This window comes from Hypanus sabinus, chromosome 14, assembly GCF_030144855.1.
Source record: "Hypanus sabinus isolate sHypSab1 chromosome 14, sHypSab1.hap1, whole genome shotgun sequence".
Taxonomy (NCBI): Eukaryota; Metazoa; Chordata; class Chondrichthyes; order Myliobatiformes; family Dasyatidae; genus Hypanus; species Hypanus sabinus.
This window is the reverse complement of record NC_082719.1, coordinates 95,624,124-95,645,603: the sequence shown is the minus strand read 5'-3', so window position 1 is coordinate 95,645,603 and position 21,480 is coordinate 95,624,124. Positions and strand designations below refer to the sequence as shown.

The window sequence follows — 21,480 nt, the reverse complement described above, 5'->3', positions numbered from 1 at the left end:
CAATGATCTGTGCAGAATTACTCAGTGGTGAGGAGGGTTTTACCCATCTTGAGTTCAGATCTTTCAACCAGGTGAAATTCTTTCCTTGTAGAATGATGGAGTGCAGAAGGCTATACCCCTACTCATCCCAGCCAACCAGATTGTTGTGCCATGGAGGGTTTTCTAAGAGTTATTCAGTCTTTCCCTGTTGCCTTACCAATAGTTTGCCTGAATGTTATTACTGAATCTACAGTATTTCCTTCATAGCTCATAGTATTGAACAGTGCTGTAGAACAAAGGGATCTGAGAATACAGGTCCATAATTCATTGAAAATGACGATACAGGTAGATAGGGTCATAAGGTAAGCCTTCGGTACATTGGCCTTCATAAATCAAGATACTGTACAGGACAAACAGGAGGAAATCTGCAGATGCTGGAAATTCAAACGACGACACACACAAAATGCTGGTGGAACACAGCAGGCCAGGCAGCATCTATAGGGAGAAGCGCTGTCGACGTTTTGGGCCGAGACCCTTCTTCAGGACTAACCGAAAGGAAAGATAGTAAGGGATTTGAAAGTAGTGGGGGGAGGCGGAAATGCGAAATGATGGGAGAAGACCGGAGGGGGTGGGGTGAAGCTGAGAGCTGGAAAGGTGATTGGCAAAAGTGATACAGAGCTGGAGAAGGGAAAGGATCATGGGACGGGAAACCTCAGGAGAAAGAAAGGAGGGTGAGGGAGCACCTGAGGGAGATGGAATGTTAAGTTGGTTAAAATGTGGGTGAGGCCTAATTTGGAGTATTGTGTGCAATTATGGTCACATACCTACAGGAAAAATATCAACAGGATTGAAAGAATACAGAGAAAATTTACAAGGGGGTTGCTGGGACTTGAGGACAAGAGTTATAGGGAAAGGTTGAAAGGTTAGGACTTTATTCCTGGGAGAATGAGGGGAGATGTGATAGAGGTATATAAACTTATGAAAGGTGTAGATTGGGTTAAATGCAAGCAGTTTTATTCCCACTGAAGTTGGCCAAAGGTCATAGGTTAAGGGGAATCAGAGGGGGAAGTTCTTCAATCAAAGGGCAACGAGAGTGTGAAACGAGCTGCCAGTGGCGGATGTAGGTTCGTTTTCAGAAAAATCTGGATCAGTACATTGATGAGTGGAGTGGTTGATGCGACTAGGCTGAATAACAGTTTGGCACAACCTGGTTGGGCCAAAGGGTCTGTTTCTGTGCTGTGGTACTCTGTGACTCTACGACATTATTTACCATCTGATCTTGCCATTATTTCTTTTCCAAGTTACCTACTGGATAAGGTTTTCCCTTGAGAGTTTCCTTCAGAGTCCCAAAATCTTTTCAGACGCAAGCAGCTGTGGCCTCTGTTACACTGTGCACTACATTCTTTACTGCTGCTGGTATGATTCCCCTCTTAGAAACATTGTACAGTACTTAGCCTTCACACTGCAGGACAGAGCATCCCTCTACACTAACAACATGGCCGCTGCTTCAGTAGTTCTGTTTATAAGAGTAGTCTCTTTGTAGTAAAAGAGATCAGTGTGCTAACTCTTGCCCCCCACTCCAACCCCCATCCCAGTGGTCTTTATGCCACAGCAAGCCCTGTGATAATTAAGCAACTGCTGATAAACTTGTACCACGTTTGTTTTTCCTAACTTTGAAATCTGTACAACCTTGTGAAAATGGACAGAGTCGGGATATTTTTAGATCATCAGTAATGGCAAAGACTGCTTTGTATCTTTGTTGACTTGTTTATAATTGGCACTTTGTTAATAATTGACTTCATTCCTTCCAGGCAGTGCTGCTGATGGATGCTGAGAAACGTATTCGGCTTCTACAGTTTGTTACTGGAACCTCAAGAGTGCCAATGAATGGATTTGCTGAACTATATGGTATGTGACTATTACTTGTGTGCAAGCTTAACCATTAAGTTGATTTATTTATTGGGATACAGTGCAGAATATGCTTTTCTGGCCCTTCAAGCCACGCCAACCAGCAGTCCCCAGATTTAACCCCAGCCTAATCACAGGACAATTTACAATGACCTATTAACCTACCAACCTGTACATCTTTGGACTTGTGGGAGCTTGGACTTTGGATTTTCAGAGCACCCAGAGGAAACCCACGTGGTTACAGGGAGAGCATACAAACTCCATACAGGCAGCAGCAGGAATTGAACATAGGAGAAGAATTAAGCTGTTTGGCCCATCGAGTCTGCTGGGCCATTCAATCATGGCTGATGCTTTTTTCTGCTCCTCAGCCCCACTCCCTGACCTTCTCCCCGAAAACTTCAATGTCATGTCCAATCAAGAACCTATTAATCTCTGCGTTAAATGTACCCAACACCCTGGCCTCCACAGCTGCCTGTGGTAATAAATTCAAAAAGTTCACCACCCTCTAGTTAAAGAAATTTCTCCGCATCTCTGTTTTAAGTGGAAGTCCCTCCATCTGGAGGCTGTGCCCTCTTATCGTAGACTCCTCGCTATGGGAAACATCCTTTCTACACCTATTCTGCCTAGGCTTTTCAACATTCAAAAGGTTTCAATGAGATCCCCCCCCCCCCCCCATCCCTCTAAATTCCAGCAAGTACAGACCCAGAGCCATCAAGCGTTCCTTGTATGATAACCCTTTCATTCCTGGAATCATCCTTCTGAACCTCCCCCGAACCCGCTCCAATGCCAGCACATCTTTTCTTAAATGAGGAGCCCAAAACTGTTCACGATACTCAAGGAGAGGCCTCACCAGTGCCTTATAAAGCCTCAGCATCACATCTCTGCTCTTGTATTCGATTCCTCTTGAAATGAATGCTAGCATTGCATTTGCCTTTCTCACCACTGACTCAACCTGCAAGTTAACCTTTAGGGTGTTCCACACAAGGACTCCCAAGACCATTTGCATCTCAGATTTTTGGATTTTCTCCCAGCTTACAAAATAGTCTGCACATATATTTCTACTAAAAGTGCATGACCATGCATTTTCCAACATTGTATTTCAGTTGTCACTTCCTTTCCCATTCTCTTAGTCTGCTTAGGTCTTCTACAGTCTACCTGTTTCCTCAACACTACCTACCCCTCCACCAATCTTTGTATCATCTGCAAACTTGGCAACAAAGCTATCTATTCCACCACGTAAGTCATTGATGTACAGCAAAAAAAGCAGTCCAAACATCGACCCCTGCGGTACACCACTGGTCACTGGCAGCCAAACAGAAAAGGATCTTTTTATTCGCACTTGCTGCCTCCTACCGATCAGTCAATGCTCTAACCATGTTAGTAACTTTCCTGTAATATCATGGCCTCTTAACTTGGTAAGCTGTCTCATGTGTGGCTCCTTGTCAAAGGCCTTCTGAAAGTCCAAATCTACAACATCCACTGCATCCCCTTTATCTATCCTATTTCTAATCGCCTCAAAGAAATCCAGCAGGTTCGTCAGGCACGGTTTCCCTAAAGGAAACTATGCTAACTTTGTCCTAACTTGTCCTGTGTCACCAAGTACTCCGTAACCTCATCCATAACAATTGTCTCCAACATCTTCCCAACTACTGAGGTCAGGCTAACTGGTCTTTCTGCTTTCTGCTGCCTTCATTCGTTCTTAAAGAGTGGAGTGACATATGCAATTTTCCAGTCCTCTGGCATGATTTTTGAAAGATCACCACTAATGCCTCCACAATCTCTACCTCTATCAGAACCATAGGGTGCAGTTCATCTGGTCCAAGTGACTAATATACCTTTATGTCTTGCAGCTTTTTGAGCACCTTCTCTCTTGTAATAGTAACTGCACCCACTTCTCTTCCCTCACACACTACAACATCAGGCATTCTGCTGGTGTCTTCCACAGTGAAGACTGATGCAAAATATTCATTTAGTTAATCAGCCATCTCCTTGTCCCCTGTTGTTATTTCTCCTGCCTCATTTTCTAGTGGTCGTATATCCACTCTCACCTCTTTTATTTATTACCTACTTGAAAAAGCTTTTACTATCCACTTTGATATTGTTTACTAGATTTCTCTCATATTTCATCTTTTTCCTAATGATCCTTTTAGTTGCTCTCTGTAGGTTTTTAAAAACTTCCCAATCCTCTATCTTCCTGCTAATTTTTGCTTTCACGTTAGCTTTGACTTCCTTCGTCAGCTGCAATTTTCAAATACACCTATTCGGCACCTTCCTCATTTTTCCCAGAAACTTACACCGTTGCTGCTCTGCTGTCATCTCTGCCAGCATCTCCTTCCAATTTACTTTCGCCAACTCCTCTCTCATACTACTGTAATTTCCTTTACTCCACCGAAATATGCTACGTCAGACTTTACTTTCTCCCATCAAATTTCAAATTGAACTGAACCATATTGTGATGGTTCATTACGTAACACCCAATCCAGTACAGCTGATCCCCAGTAGGGGATGACAAACTTCTCTTAAAAAGCCCCATCTCATAGGCATTCAACAAATTCACTCTCTTGAGATCCATTACCAACCAGATTTTCCCATTCGACCTGCATGTTGAAATCTCCATGACTTTCATAACGTTGACCTTTTGACATGCCCCTTTTCTATTTCTGTGGTCCACAAACCAGCTACTGTTAGGAGACCTGTATGTTAACTGCCGTCAGGGTCATAAGACCAAAAAACCATAAGACATAGGAGCAGAATTAGGCCACTCAGCCCATCAAGTCTGCTCCCAGATCCCGCTCAACCCCATACACAAGCCTTCTTGTCATATTCTTTGATGCCCTGACCGACCAGGAAATGATCAACTTATGCCTCAAATACATCCACTGACTTGGCCTCCGCTGCAATCGGTGACTGCGCATTCCACAGATTTACTACTCTCTGGCTTAAAAATTACTCATTGCCTCTGTTCTAAAGAGTCCTCCACCTTATCTAGTCCTTTCAACATTTCGTTGGTTTCGGTTAGATCCCTCCCACATTCTTTTAAATTCCAATGGGTACAGGCCCAAAGATGCCAAATGCTCCTCATATGTTAACCCCTTCATTCCTGACTCACCAGCATTAACCTCTTCTGGACTCTCTCCACTGACAACTCATCCTTTCTGTGATGTGGGACATAAAACTGCTGACAATATTCCAAGTGCAGCTTGAGTAGTGTCTTATAAAGGCTCAAGATTATCTCCTTGTTTTTATATTCTATTCCCTTTCAAATAAATGCTGACATTGCATTTGCCTTCTTTACCATCGATGCAACCAGTAAATTAACCTTTTGTGAGTCTTGCACGAGAATTCCCAAGCCCCTCTAATGTTTGAACCTTCTCCCCATTTAGATAATAGTCTATACTATTGTTCCATTATCATATATTTCCCAACACTGTAATCCATCTGCCACTTTTTTTGCCCATTATTCCAACTTGTCTAAGTCCGGCTGCAATCACATTGCTTCCTCAGCACTACCTACCCCTCCACCTATCTTCATATAATCCGCAAACTTTGCCAGAAGGCCATCAATTCCATTATCCAAATCATTGACAAACAATGTGAAAAGCAGTAATACTGACCCCTGAGGAACACTAGTCACTGGCAGCCAAGCAGAAAAGGCTCCTTTTATTCCCACACTGCCTCCTGCCTGTCAGCCATTCCTCTATCCATCCCAGTATCTTTCCTGTAACGCCACAGGACTTTATCTTGTTAAGCAGTCTCGTGTAGCACCTTATCAAATGCCTTCTGAAAATACAAATAAATGACATCCACTGCCTCTCCTTTGTCCACCCTGCTTGGTACTTCCTCGAAGAACTCTAACAGATTTTATCAGGTAAGATTTCCCTTGACAGAAACCATGCTGTCTTCAACTTATTTTATTATTAGTCTCCAAGTACTCTGAAATCTTATCCTTAATAATGGACTCCAACACTTTCCCAACCACTGAGGTTAGGCTAATTGGTCTATAATTTCCTCTCTTTTGTATTCCTCCCTTCTTAAAGAGTGGGGTGACATATACAATTTCCAGTCCTCCGGGACCATGCCAGAATCAAGTGATTCTTGAAAGATCATGATCAAGGCGTCCATTATCTCTTTAGCATCCTCTCTCAGGATCCATATGTCCAGGTGACCTATCCACCTTAAGACCTTTGAATTTGCTTAGTTAGTGTCTTCCACGGTGAAGGCAAAGTACTTATTATGTTCATCTGTTATTTCTTTGTCCACCATTACTATCTCACCAGCATCATTTTCCAGTGGTACAGTATCAACTCTCATCTCCCTTTTACTCTTAATATAACTGAAAAAACTTGCAGCATCCTGCTTTATATTATTAGCTCATTTGCCCTCATATTTCATCTTTTCCTTCCTTCTGGCTTTTTTAGTTGCCTTTTGTTAAATTTTAAAAGCTTCTCAATCATCCAACTTCCCACTCATTTTTGCTACTATTTATGCCCTTTCCTTGGCTTTTATGCAGTTGTTAATTTCCCTTGTCAGCCACTGTTGCCTAGCCCTGCCATTTGAGAACTTCTTCAATGGGACGTTATCTATCCGGACCTTGTGAACTATTCCCAGAAACTTCAGCCATCTCAGCTCAGTGTGAAGACACAGCCCAAAAGAAGGCAATGGCAAACTACTTCTGTAGAAAAATTTGCCAAGAACAATCATGGTCAAAGACCATCATGCTGTATTGCTGCCACAAAACTACAGATTTCATATCATAGTCAGTGATTATAATTCTGATGCTGACACCTGCTGTACTTTTTGATATTTTACACAGGTTCCAATGGTCCTCAGCTCTTTACAATAGAACAGTGGGGGACTCCAGAGAAGTTGCCAAGAGCTCACACGTGGTAAGGATAGTGAATGCTCACAGTTTGAACACTTCATTGACAAGTACAAGCTGAGTATTGAAAGCTGAATATTGGAAGTTTTAGCTGCTTTTGCTATGCCAGCACCTTCCTGCAACGTGCACCTGTACACTGCAACTCAGTACAGAATAGGCTAGAAATCAGGTGACATCTCCTCTGAATTCCTGTTCCTCTACCAGACTGAGTTCATCACTGTTACTCGATCACACTGAGCTGTAGGCCCTCGGCTTTGTATCCGGTGCTTCTAGCTATGCCCTTCATGAAAAGGTTAATTAAACTGCATTTTTGTTTTCATTTTTAATAAACAGAAGCCTCTTAATTAATTTATATTATGTGAGTGCTTAAAATATTTAATGTTTTCCAACAGGGAATGATTATTGGAGGCATTTGGACATAGGACACTACAACACAGTGCAGACCCTTCAGCTGACAGTGTAGTGCCGATCTTTTAGCCTTCTGTTCCCTTCTACGTAGTCCTTCATTTTTCTTAATCTATGTCCCTATCTATTAAAAGCTCCTAATGTATCTGCATCTACCTCCACCCAGTGGCAGGGCATTCTGCACACCCACCATTCACTGTGTAAAAAAAGTTTACCTTTGGCATCCCTTCCATATTTTCCTCCAGTCACCTTAAAATTATGCGCTCCTTACTTCAGCCATTTCCACCCTGTGAAAAAGTCTCCGGCTGTCCACTTAACCTACGCCTCTATCAAGTCACCTCCCATATGCTTCTTTGCTCCAAAGAGAAAAGCCCTTGCTCACTCAACCTCACCACCTTATCGATAACAGGCATTAATACCACTCAAGGTAATCTCAGAATTGAAATGAGAACTCCAAATAATGAGAGGTATAAATAGAATAGAAAATCAGTATCTTCTTTTCTTTCAGGGCATAAATCTCAAAAACTAGAGAACATGCATTAAAAGTGATGCGGGGAAAGTTTTAAAGGAGACGTCCATGTCATTTTTTTATTAAACAGGTGCCTGAGTAGTAATGCAATTCAATACCATAGTGGTGTTCAAATAGCTTTCTGGCGAGCTCATGAATATTAGAGGGACCGGAGGATATGGATCATATTGCAGGGAGAAGATTTTAATTTAAATTGGTATCATATTTGTGGGTGACGGGGTGGAGATACGTCTCTATCAAAGGGGGTGCAAGGTGCTTCTTCTCTCTGCTAGCCTGCAGGTCACCTTTGGCCAAGGGTCATGTGAAGCCATGGGAGCGGGTGGTAGATGGCCGTATAAGGAGCTGGTGTATATCACAAGTCCTGGTTATGCAACCACTGACACAGGCAGACAAACGCTGAAGGTTATTGATAAGGGCAAGGTTCACCCATCTTGTAAAGACACTGCCCAGAAGGCAGCAATGGCAAAACATTCCTGTAGACAATTTGCCAAGAACAATCATGGTCAACAAGACCATGAACGGCCACATCATTCAGCATGGGACAAAATGGTGGATAATGGTATCATATACAGTAGTGTTGTGGATCAAAGGGCCTGTTCCTTTGTTGCACTGCGCTGTTATATGAATGTGGTTCATCTCCTGACCTCTCCACTGAGCAGAGTTCATTTGCAAGTTTAGTCCACCGATGGGCAAGGCAAGAAGAGATATAATCTTTGAAGGTTTAAGCCTAGGCCACCAAAACTCAGCAGGTCAGACAGCATCAATGGAATGAATAAACAGCCGATGTTTAGGGCAGAGACCCCTCCTCAGGACTGAGCTTGCAGGTTTAACACTCTTCTTCCGAGACCCAAACTTGTTAATGTTTGAACCTATGAAAAGCTTCAACATGAGTAAGTTCATTCACCTCAACTCTGAACTGATTCCACGAGTTATGGACTCACTTTCAAGGACTCTACAATTCAAGATCTGGGTGTCATTTCTTACCCTTTTTTTTGTATTTGCACAGATCAGCGTCTTTTGCACATTTAGTTTGTCAGCCTTTGTGTATAGCTTTTCAGTGATTATATTGTACTTCTTTGTTTTTGTGCATATGCCTGCAAGAAAATGAATTTCGTGGTGGTATATGGTTCAATACTGTCCTGGGCAAAAGTCTTAATCACATATATATAATTAGAATCCTTAAAACCTTTCAACACTACTGTATTTTTCAATATGGAACAGAGAGCAAGTTTGTAAATCTGGCTGGAAGAAAGGATGTTGGGAATGGCAAGGGTGGAATATTGCAGGAGGGCTGTAGGACAGATGGCAGAGGAGAGCCGGCTGTGAGAAACCAGGCAAGGGCATTTGTTTCCAAATAATAAGTTCATTGATCATTACAGAATGTCTCTCTGGTGTTCCCCTCCCCCTCCTCTCCCTTCCACTCCTTTCCCGACCATAATTCCCCTCTCCAAGCCCCCTCCCCACTTTCAGTCCACAATAGATACCCATGTCAGAATCAGGTTTATCATCACTCACATTTGTCATGAAATGCGTTTTTTTTTTGCAGCAGCAGTACAGTGTAATATATAAAATTACTACAGTACTGTGCAAAAGTCTTAGGCACCCTAGGTATATATACAGTACCTATACAAAGTATTCACCACCCCCTTGGAAGTTTTTAAATTAAAGCCAAATTAAATCCACATGATTCAATGATGTAAAACAATAAAACATGAAAACTTCCAAGGGCCATGAATACTTTTTATAGGTACTGTATGTACCTAACACTTTTGCACAGTAATGTATGTATTTTGATAATAAATTTACTTTGAATTTAGAAAGTGGCAAGTTACAAGTAAAAAAAATAGAATTTATAAAAAATACATAAACTAAGACTGTCTAACAACCAATATGCAAAAGAAGACAAATTGTGCAAATTAAAAATGAATAATAGAGAGAACATGGATTACAGAGTCCTTGACAATGAGTCTGTAGGTTGTGGAACCAGTTCAGTGTTGAGGTGAGTGAAGTTATCCAGACTACCTCAGCAGCCTGATGGTTGAAGGACTGTTCTTGAACCTGGTGGAGTGGGACATAAGTCTCCTGAAAGTACTAGTGAGAAGAGAGCTTGGCCTGGATGGTGGGTTCTCCTGATGATGGATGCTGCTGTATGGCAACAACTCAGTATGTGCTCAGTCATGCAGCTAAAAGTTTCACTTAAAGCACTTAAAGCTTCATTTCAGAAAGAAATAATGATGTGTGGTAGAGTATGTGTAAATCCTTTTGTTCTGCACAGAAGTACCTTTAGTTACACAATGAGGCATTGATCTGAAGTACAAAATGAAAAATCAAACAGACCTAGGTCACCTGTACATTTTGTCCTATACCTCTTGCCCAATGGTAGCAGTGAGAAGATAGCATGGCCTGGATGGTGAGGGTCCTTGATAACAAATATTGATTTCTTGTAAAGCATGTAAACATTTAAAGCAGACAGCATTTCACATCAATACTAGAGGGACAGCCTTGTAGAAATCTAAAGATCTGTTTTCTTTCCTCCTGTTTACAGCTTTAACCGCCTTGATTTACCGCCTTATGAATCTTTTGAAGATTTACGAGAAAAGCTTCTTCTGGCTGTAGAAAATGCTGAAGGATTTGAAGGAGTCGATTAAATGGCTGCAATCGTGGTCAACAAGTTGCTGCTTATTCTTTTTTTTATATAGATTTAGGATCTTTTCCAGTGATATCAATTTAATTGCACACTGACATTGGTACTCGGAACAAAGTCTTCTATGCTAATTCCTATTTCATATTTCTAGAAAACTGGGAAATTTAAAATAGACTTTCCAGACAAAGGAAGAAAAGTGGATGAAGCGTGGATGAAAAGTGCATTTCAATAGGACTTAACTATGTATTGAAACAAAAGTTCTTTAAAGACACAATCTAAACATTTTACCAACTTTGTAATGAAAGTGACTGCAAACTCTCACTTTCAAAGGTATAGTATTATCACTTTGTTTACTCAATGGACTGGATAATAACCAGTTACTTAGACTTCCTTGTAATATAACCTTTCCAGCAGAAAGGGGCAATCTGTTAAAGGTTGGAATTGCGCAGTGTATTAACATTTTCCTGTGAAATATTGGTGCCTCCTTTCCCCAGCAGTCATGATTAAAAGCATGGTCAAAAGCATTTTTAGATTATTAATGACGTAGTTTAAAAACTTGCCTGAAATATGAAAATATTTTTATTTTACAATTGCCATCTATGTCTCTGAATGGGGTCTCAGAAGCAAAATTGTAGTGTCATGCCTATAACTTGCAATAGCCATGTAAATCATCGCTATCCATTAAGTATGTATTGAAATAATATTGACCTTAAGAGGATGACCAAATAACAATGCTCAAAGTGTTTTTTTTTAAATGCTACCCAAAGTTTCCTCCTTTTTTAAAACCAGGAGATTTAACTATAATATAGCAAGTTATTACAATGTGCCTGCGGCATGCCTGATTAATCCCATAGTCTGCTGGTGGGTCCAGGAGCAATTGCTAGCTGGACCTTAAATCTCACTAAAACAGGTAACAAATGAATAAAACTACCCAATGTGCACTGCTGACTAAATTCAAAAGAATAGTTCTATAACATGTGAAACTACTTAAGCCCTCATTGCCTTTATCTACTTTTTTCTACAAACGTTTCTTTTAGTGTTAATTTAACTTTTCAATCATATTTTTATCTCCTGTTAGAAATTACATCCTCCGTTATGAAGTTATTTGTTCACTGTCTCCTTTCACCTCCCACCTCGGGTCAGGAGTAACTTTATTGAAGAGCTATTTGGTTTATAGTACTGATTGAAACATGGTTTATTCGATACAGTTTGTTTATTTATTTATTTATTTACTACCCGTTACGCCGCTGGCGTTCAGGGCAGCAATGAAGGTCCTCCATCTCTGGGCTTCCTTCATCAAGTCAGTACCTTCCTCTCGGTATTCACTATTTTTAGTCATGCAAGTCCCAGATGGAGACTCAGGAATACCGTTGCATTCAGTAGAAGGATTCTTCACGACTGTTCCCGTAACAGTTTTGTTTGACCAGTCAGGGGTGTTGGCCTTCAGCTGAACCCCTGAACCTGAAGGACCAGTGGACCACTTTTCTTCTGCCCTCTACCCTTCGTCCTGTTTGGCATGGGTGACCCTACTAAGAGCCAAAGTACAAATCCCTGACCCCAGCTAACATAGCTCTCCAGGTAATTGAGACACGCAAGCCTTCAACCACGACAGTACTGTGACTAGATAGACGACAGAGAAATAGGTGACAAGCCAGGAAGGAATTCTAACAAATAAGTACAATCTGTGACAGCCCTCCCTATCTTCTTATTTACAAAAAGGAAAGGTAACCACTACAAATTGAGCTGTGAATGACAGATGTGTTTTGTCTCATTGCTTGAGCTTATGCTGATTTTTCAGAAAATATGTTCTATGGTAATACCAAGAAATTTAGGGGCACTTTGTAAATCCCATAAAGCTCATGGCTGTTTAATTGTGATTAAGGATGTACATTTTTAATACTGAATATGCTTATCCAGTGCAATATCTGTCTGTACATTGTTTCTACTGACGATGCCTCAACAAACCCAACGTGGAGCCAAGTAAGCGTAATTGTCTTTCTTCATTTTTTTTCTCAACATGTCTTTTTCCTTTGAAAGCATTGCACACAATTTCAAAACTCAGCTCAGATATGTAAAGTCTCTCCTGAAATCCTTCTCTCCCTATAGTAAATTCCCAGAAAAAAATAAACTTTCCACATGAATGTTGCAAGTTTTGTAATTTGTATTTTATGCATATGCATTGATATTAAAACTATTTATCTAACTTAGGACAGTGACTAAGTGTAACGAAACATTTACTCCAGAACTTGTTTGCAGAAATTTTGTCAGATTTTTGCTGAGGCCTTTTAGAATGAAAAGATTAAAGATGGGTTGACCTTAAACATTGACTTTTGTAATGTCACTTCTATTTCCTTTACATTATTTATTTTGCCAACTGAACAAGTCCATCATCTGCATAATGTGCATGAAAACAAAGAATTCTGCCAATAATTCCATAATTGGTAAAGTTAAAAGTATATTTATCATAGTACATATTGTAGTTGTCCCTCTCCACCACTTTGTGGTGCATTGGACACAGCCTGGCCATTTTTTTACCATTTGTCTCTTTTATATGAGGCCGAGTTGCTAGCTCAATGCACAGTCCAGCACAGATGAGATCCATACAAGGAACCAGCCAGATCTGAACCCAGGACCACTCACCTTGAAGCCACCACACCACCAGCTATCACTATCATGAACATAATAATTCAGAATAGAAATACAATAGAATCAATGAAAGACTATACGCATATACTGACAACCATATAACTATATAACAATCACAGCACGGAAACAGGCCATCTCGGCCCTCCTAGTCCGTGCCGAAATCTTAATCTCACCTAGTCCCACCTACCCGCACTCAGCCCATAACCTTCCACTCCTTTCCTGTCCAATTTTACCTTAAATGACACAACTGAACTGGCCTCTACTACTATGCACTGTTATTCCTAGATCTTTCTGTTCCTCTGCATTCCTCAATGCCCTACCATTGTGCAAAAGAAGGCAAACTGCGCAAATGCAAAACAAAATTATAATAAATAAGAAAATAAATAGGAACAGGAGGGGTAATCCTTGAATGGGAGGCTGGAGATTGTGGAATTTGTCCAGAGTAGAGGTGAGTGAAGTTATCCACACCGGTTCAGGAGCCTGATGGTTCAAGAGGTGGTGTGGGACCTTAGATTCCTGTAGCTACTTCCCAATGGCAGAAGTGGGAAGAGTTGATGGCCTGAATGGTGGGAATTACTGCTGATGGATGCTGCTTTCTTGTGGCAGCGCTCCTTGTAGATGAGCTGATCAGCTGTCCATGCCTCATCGTTCACAAATACAGTGAAAACGCTAAACAACTTTTCTGTATCATGCACCTACATATTGAACTGATAAGTAAAAGAATCCTTTTGCCCATCACCAGTAATGATGTATATTTTACACAGGAGTCATAATTGCAACTAACCTTACTGGGTAACTAATAGCAGTTTTGTATCTGACAATATTACCGATAAATATAATTTCAAAATTAATCATGCCACTTTCTTCAAAAATAACTAATGAAATTCCATTTTTTACTATTTCAAATTGAATGACCTCAGGGTATTCCAAAGTACATTATGCCCCAAATGTGCTCATGATCATGTTTGGGAGGGTTTAAACTAATTTGGCAGGGGAATGGGAACCAGAGTAAAGGGAGTCAGGATAGAACGGATTGTAAAAAAAAACAAAAATTGCATGCAGTCAGATTGTCAGGAAGGGCAGGCAGATGACAGAACAAAATTGTAGCCAACAGGGTATCAGTGTATTAGCGATGCAGATTCACAAAGGGTAGCAAGTGCTGTACTCAGTGTTATATCTCAATGCATGGAGTATAAGAAATAAGATGGATGATCTTGTGGGTTGAGTTAAACTGCAAGGGTAAAAGGACCCTGATAGCAGTTATATACAGGGCTCCAAAAAAAAAGCTGGGATGTGGACCACAGATTACAATGGGAAATAGAAGAGGCATGTCAAAAGGGCAATGTTATGATAGTCATGGGAGATTTTAACAAGGAGATAGATAGGGAAAATCAGGCTGGTAATGGATCCCAAGAGAATGAATTTGTTGAATGCCTACAAGATGGCTTTTTAGTGCAGTTTGTCATTGAGCCTACAAGGGGATCAGCTATACTGGATTGGGTATTATGTAATGAACCGGAGGCAATTAGGGACCTTATGGTAAAGGAAACTTTTGGAGAGAGTAATCACAATATAGAACATAGAACAATACAGCACAGTACAGGCCCTTCGGCCCACAATATTGTGCTGACCCTTAAACCCTGCCTCCCATATAACCACCCCCCCACACCTTAAATTCCTCCATATACTTGTCTAGTAGTCTCTTAAATTTCACTAGTGTGTCTGCCTCCACCACTGACTCAGGCAGTGCATTCCACACACCAACCACTCTCTGAGTAAAAAACTTCCCTCTAATATCCCCCTTGAACTTCCTTCCCCTTAACTTAAAGCCATGTTCTCTTGTACTGAGGAGTGGTGCCCTGGGGAAAAGGCACTGGCTGTCCACTTTATCTATTCCTCTTAATATCTTGTACACCTCTATCAAGTCTCCTCTCATCCTCCTTCTCTCCAAAGAGTAAAGCCCTAGCTCCCTTAATCACTCTCTAAACCAGGCAGCATCCTGGTAAATCTCCTTTGTACCTTTTCCAATGCTTCCACATCCTTCCTATAGTGAGGCGACCAGAACTGGACACAGTACTCCAAGTGTGGCCTAACCAGAGTTTTATAGAGCTGCATCATTACCCCACGACTCTTAAACTCTATCCCTCGACTTATGAAAGCTAACACTTCATAAGTTTTCTTAACTACACTATCTACCTGTGAGGCAACTTTCAGGGATCTCTGGACATGTGCCCCCAGATCCCTCTGCTCCTCCACACTACCAAGTATCCTGCCCTTTACTTTGTACTCTGCCTTGGAGTTTGTCCTTCCAAAGTGTACCACCTCACACTTCTCCTGGTTGAACTCCATTTGCCACTTCTCAGCCCACTTCTGCATCCTATCAATGTCTCCCTGCAATCTTTGATAATCCTCAACACTATCCACAACACCACCAACTTTTGTGTCGTCTGCAAACTTGCCAACCCACCCTTCTAAGCCCACATACAGGTCGTTATAAAAATCACAAAAAGTAGAGGTCCCAGAACCGATCCTTGTGGGACATCACTAGCCATAACCCGTCAATCTGAATGTACTCCCTCCACTACAACCCTCTGCCTTCTGCAGGCAAGCCAATTCTGAATCCACCTGGCCAAACTTCCCTGGATCCCATGCCTTCTGACTTTCTGAATAAGCCTACCACGTGGTACCTTGTCAAATGCCTTACTAAAATCCATGTAGATCACGTCCACTGCACTACCCTCATCTATATGCCTGGTCACCTCCATGATTGAGTTCAACTTGACAGGACCAAAGTAAAGACTGATGTAGCAGTGGAGCAAAGGAAATTAGAGTGGTAAGAGACTGGAATTGGCCAAAGTAAACTGGAAGAAGATGGTGGCAGGAATGACAGCAGAAAAAATAAGGCATATATTTCTGGGGAAAAGGAGGAAGGTTCAGGATGGCAAAATACTACAACTGTGACTGACAAGGGATGTCAAAGCTAATGTAAAAGTAAAGAGAGGGTATACAACAAAACAAAAATTAGTGGGAAGGTAGAGGTTTGGGAGTCTTTCAAAAACCTGCTGAAAGCAACTAAAATATTAGGAGGGAAAAGATGAAATATGAAAGCAAGCTAGCAAACATTATCAAGGTGGATTGTAAAAGTTTTTGCGAGCATATAAAAATAAATGAGAGATGAGAGTAGATATAGAACTGCTAGAAAATGAGATTGGAGAAATAATAATGGAGGACAAGGAGATGGCAGATGAACACAGTCCTCTCTGTGGAAGACACCAGCAATGTGCCGGGTATTGAAGGGTGTGAGGGAAGAGAAGTGGGTGCAGATGCTATTACAAGGGAGAAAGTGTACAAAAGGCTGAAAGACCTAAATGTACATCAGGCACCTGAACCAGATGAACTGCACTAAGATTCTGAAAGAGGTAGCAGTAGAAATTGTGGAGGCATTAGTAATGATCTTTCAAGAATCATTGGACTCTACAATAGTTCCAGAGGACTGGAAAATTACAAATGTCACTTCCAGGAGGAAGGCAATAGGAAGGAAATTATAGACCAGTAAGCCTGACCTCAGTGGTTGGGAAGATGTTGGAGTCAATTGTTAGGGATGAACACTTGGAGACTCAGGACAAGATAGGACAAAGTCAGCATGGTTTCCTTAAGGGAAAATCTTTCATGATGAACCTGTTGGAATTCTTTGAGGAGATCACAGGTAGGACAGATAGAGGGGATGTAGTGGATGTTATATATTTGGATTTTCAGAAGGCCTTTGAGAAGGTGCGACACCATGAGGCTGCTCACCATGTTAAAAGCCCATTGTATTACAGGAAAATTATTAACATGATTAGAGCATTGGCTGATTGGTAGGAGGCAGCGAGTGGAAATAAACGTATCTTTTTCTTTTTAGGTGCTAGTGACTAGTGGTGTTCAGCAGCGTCTGTGTTGGGACCGCTTTTTATGTTGTATATCAATGATTTAGACAATGGAATTGATGGCATTGTGACCAAGTTTGCAGAAGATACAAAGATTGGTAAAGAGTCAGGTAGTATTGAGGAAACAGGTAGGATGCAGAAGGACAGACAGATTAGGAGCAAACACGAGGAAATCTGCAGATGCTGGAAATTCAAACAACAATACACATAACATGCTGGTGGAACACAGCAGGCCAGGCAGCATCTATAGGGAAAAGCGCTGTCGACGTTTCGGGCCGAGACCCTTCAGCACTTCTCCCTATAGATGCTGCCTGGCCTGCTGTGTTCCACCAGCATTTTGTGTGTGTTGTTGTTAGACAGATTAGGAGAATGGGCAAGAAAGTGGCAAATGAAATACAGTGTTGGAAAATGCATGGTCATGCACTTTGGTAATAGAAATAAATGTGCAGACTATTTTCAAAATGGGGGAGAAAATCCAAAAATCTGAGATGCAAAGGGACTTGCAAGTCCTTGTGCAGAACACCCTAAAGGTTAACTTGAAGGGTACATTGGTGGTGAGGAAGGGATATGCAATGTTAAAATTCATTTCAAGAGCAGGGATGTGAATCTGAGGCTTGAACAGTTTTGGGCTCCTTATCTAAGAAAAGATGTGCTGGTATTGGAGAGGGTTCAGAGGAGGTTCACAAGGATGATTCCGGGCATGAAAGGGTTATCATACGAAAAATGTTTGATGGCTCTGGGTCTGTACTCACTGGAATTTAGAAGGATGGGGGGGGCAGATCTCATTGAAACCTTACAAATTTTGAAAGGCCTAGAAATAGTAGATGTGGAAAGGATGTTTCCCATGGTGGGAGAGTCTAGAACAAGAGGGCACAGCCTCAGGGCAGAGGGGCATCCATTTAAAACAGATGCAGAGAAATTTCTTTAGCAAGAGTGTGGTGAATTTGTGACCACAGGCAGCTGTGAAGGGCAGGTCATTGGATGTATTTAAGGTGGAGATTGATAGGTTCTCGATTGGCCAGGCATCAAAGGTTACAGGGAGAAGGCTGGGGAATGGGGCTGAGGCAGGGGAAAAAGGAGGATCAGGCATGATTGAATAGCAAAGCAGAATCAATGGGCCAAATGGCCTAATTCTGCTCCTATGTCCTATGGTCTTATGATTTATTATAGGAAAGATCCTCAAACAACAATAACATAAATAACTTGTAGTGTATTCTGCCCTGAAGCAACCTGGGTTGGCTGACCAAGGCATATGGAAACACTCCCAGCTGCAGGTTCCCTTCAAGCATGCACACTGCCCTGATTTGTAAATGCTTTGCCAATCCCCCAGTGTCATTGGGTCTAAAATTCCATCCCAGCAGCACAGCATCTGGATCACCTGCTCCCAACTGGAAGCAAATTCTCCCATTTGGGTATACTTTTTTCCCATTTGGAAGTACCTTCTCCTGCTTGGTAGTATTGGCTTTCAGTTGTATCTTCCTGTTGACTGTACCTTCTCCACGTTGGGTGCACTTTCACCAGAAGAGCAGTGGTTCAAGAAGGCAGGTAGTGGTTCAAGACTAACTAGCAAGATAACCATATGGGCAACAATGAAGCCTTTCTCAGCTGCAACCAAATCCTGAGGGAAAAAAAAAATCAAAATGTGCTTCTTTGAGTAAGTGTTCTCCCACCAACAGACATTTTTTTTAATTTGGAGATACAACGTGATAACAGACCCACCGAACCCATGCCACCAGTTACATCCATGTGACCAACTAAATTCCTAACTTGTACGTCTTTGGGATATGGGAGAAAACTGGAGCGCCCGGAGGAAACATACGTGGTTTCAGAGAGAACATACAAGCTCCTTACAGAATTGAACCCAGATCACTGGCACTCCAGCTGCCCCGCTTCTAAAAAAGAAAGAGGGATCACATGACACATTTAAGCAATGCCACAAAACTTAATAACTGTAATCCAAGAAAATTTTTAAAAGCGTAAAATACTAAATAATAGCCACAAAATGCTACAGGAACTCAGCAGATCAGGCAGCATCTATGGAAATGAATAGTCAACATTTCATGCTGAGACTTGTCATCAGGACTGGAAAGGAAGGAAGAAGACAGAATAGGAAGGTGGAGGACGGGAAGGAGTACAAGCTGGCAGGTGATAGGTGAAGTCAGGTGGGTGAAGGGGGTGATGAATTGAGAAGCTGGGAGGTAACAGGTGGAATATGTAAAGGGTTGAAGAAGGAGGAGTATGACAGGAGAAGAGAGAGAGCCATGGGAGAAAGGGAAAGGGGATATGATAGGAAGGTGAGGAGAAGAAGTAAGGGGGGTCAAAGTTTAGAATGGAGGAAGGAGGAGGGGAATAAATTTCCAGGCAGTACCTGTTGGGAGAGATACAGAATTCCGATAAATGAATTGAGTGTCCTATTTTTCTTCAAACATCAAAGTTCAAGTAAATTTATTATCAAAATATGTATATGTCACCATATACCTCCCAAGGGACAAACTAGAGAATTGGAATATAGACAATGTGGTTCTGCTATTTAAAAAAAGCTCTAACCAGAAACCAGGAAACTATAGGCCAGTGAGTCAGACATCAGTAGTGGGAAGGTTATTGGAAGCTATTCTTAAGGGATTGGATATATAAGTATTTGGATAGACAGGGACTGATTAATGATAGTCAGTATGGCTGTGTGTGGTAAGTAGAGTTTTTTGAGGAGCTTACCAGGAAAGTCAATGAAGGCGAGGCAGGGGATGTTGTCCACATGGATTTCAGTAAGGCATTTGTCAAGGTCTTGCATGGGACACTGGTCAAGAAGGTTCAGTCGCTCAGCATTCAGATGAGGTAGTAAATCGGATTAGACATTGGCTTTTTGGGAGAAGCCAGAGAGTGGTAACAGAGTGTTGCCTCTTTGACTGGAGGCCTGTGACTAGTGTGCCGCAGGGTTTCGGTGCTGGGCCCTTTGTTGTTTGTCATTTATATCAATGATCTGGATGATGGGGTGGTAAATAAATGATCTGGATACATAAATGATACATAAATATACATAAATGATCTGGATGATGGGGTGGTAAATTGGATTAGTAAGTATGCCGATGATACTAAGGTAGGAGGTGTTGTGGATAATGAGGTGGAGTTTCAAAGCTTGCAGGGAGATTTATGCCGGTTAGAAGAATGGGCTGAACGTTGGCAGATGGAGTTTAATGCTGAGAAGTGTGAGGTTCTACATTTTGGCAGGAATAATCCAAATAGAACATACAGAGTAAATGGTAGGGCATTGAGGAATGCAGAGGAACAGAGAGATCTAGGAATAACTGTGCATAGTTCCCTGAAAGTGGAGTCTCATGTAGATAGGGTGGTGAAGAGGGCTTTTGGAACGCTGGCCTTTATAAATCAAAGCATTGAGTACAGAAGTTGGGATGTAATGCTAAAGTTGTACAAGGCATTGGTAAGGCCAAATTTGGAATATTGTGTGCAGTTCTGGTCACCGAATTATAGGAAAGATATCAATAAATTAGAGAGAGTGCAGAGACGATTTACTAGGATGTTACCTGGGTTTCAGCAATTAAGTTACAGAGAAAGGTTGAACAAGTTAGGTCTCTATTCATTGGAGCGTAGAAGGTTGAGGGGGGATTTGATCGAGGTATTTAAAATTTTGAGAGGGATAGATAGAGTTGACGTGAACAGGCTGTTTCCATTGAGAGTAGGGGAGATTCAAACTAGAGGACATGATTTGAGAGTTAGCGGGCAGAAGTTTAAGGGAAACACGAGGGGGTATTTCTTTACTCAAAGAGTGATAGCTGTGTGGAATGAGCTTCCTGTGGAAGTAGTAGAGGCCAGTTCAGTTGTGTCATTTAAGGTAAAATTGGATAGGTATATGGACAGGAAAGGAGTGGAGGGTTATGGGCTGAGTGCGGGTAGGTGGGACTAGGTGAGATTAAGGGTTCGGCACGGACTAGGAGGGCCAAGATGGCCTGTTTCCGTGCTGTGATTGTTATATAGTTATATGATCTAGATGGTAATGTCATTAACTGGATCAGCAAATTTGCTGATGACACCAAGATTGGGAGGTAGTGGACAGTGAGGAAGGCTATGATGGCTTGCAGATGGATCTGCATTAGATGGAAAAATGGGCTGAAAAATGGCAGATGGAATTTAATGCAGACCAGTGCAAGGTAGTGCACTTTGGTAGGACCATCCAGGGTAGGTCTTACACAGTGAATGGTAGGACACTGAGGAGTGTGTAGAACAAAGGGATCAGGGAATACTGGTCCGTAATTCGTTGAAAGATAGGGTCATAAAGGAAGCTTTTTGTACATTGTCCTCCATAAATCAATGTACTGAGTACAGGAAATGGGATGTTATGTTGAAGTTGCGGAAGACGTTGTTGACACCTAAATTGGAATATTGTGTGCAGTATTGGTCATCTCCCTACAGGAAAAACTGTAAATGAGGTTGAAAGAGTGCAGAGAAAAGTTACAAGGATGTTGCTGGGTCTGGAGGACCTGAGTTATAAGATTGGATAGGTTAGACGGTAGAAGATTGAGAGGAGATTTGATAGAGGAAAACAAAATTA

At 41.6% G+C, this 21,480-nt stretch overlaps 1 protein-coding gene across 10 annotated transcripts in view; it reads left to right on the top strand.

The window, feature by feature from the left end:
* Positions 1 to 12,493, top strand: part of nedd4l (NEDD4 like E3 ubiquitin protein ligase) — a 423,982-nt gene extending 411,489 nt beyond the window's left edge. For all 10 annotated transcript variants that reach the window (XM_059989671.1, XM_059989670.1, XM_059989668.1 and 7 more), the window contains 3 exons: positions 1,791 to 1,887; positions 6,701 to 6,773; positions 10,246 to 12,493. In XM_059989671.1, the coding sequence (XP_059845654.1) occupies positions 1,791 to 1,887; positions 6,701 to 6,773; positions 10,246 to 10,348 (273 nt within the window). In that variant the 3' untranslated portion in view covers positions 10,349 to 12,493. The remainder of the gene's footprint in view (positions 1 to 1,790; positions 1,888 to 6,700; positions 6,774 to 10,245) is intronic.
* Positions 12,494 to 21,480: the final 8,987 nt, after the last annotated feature.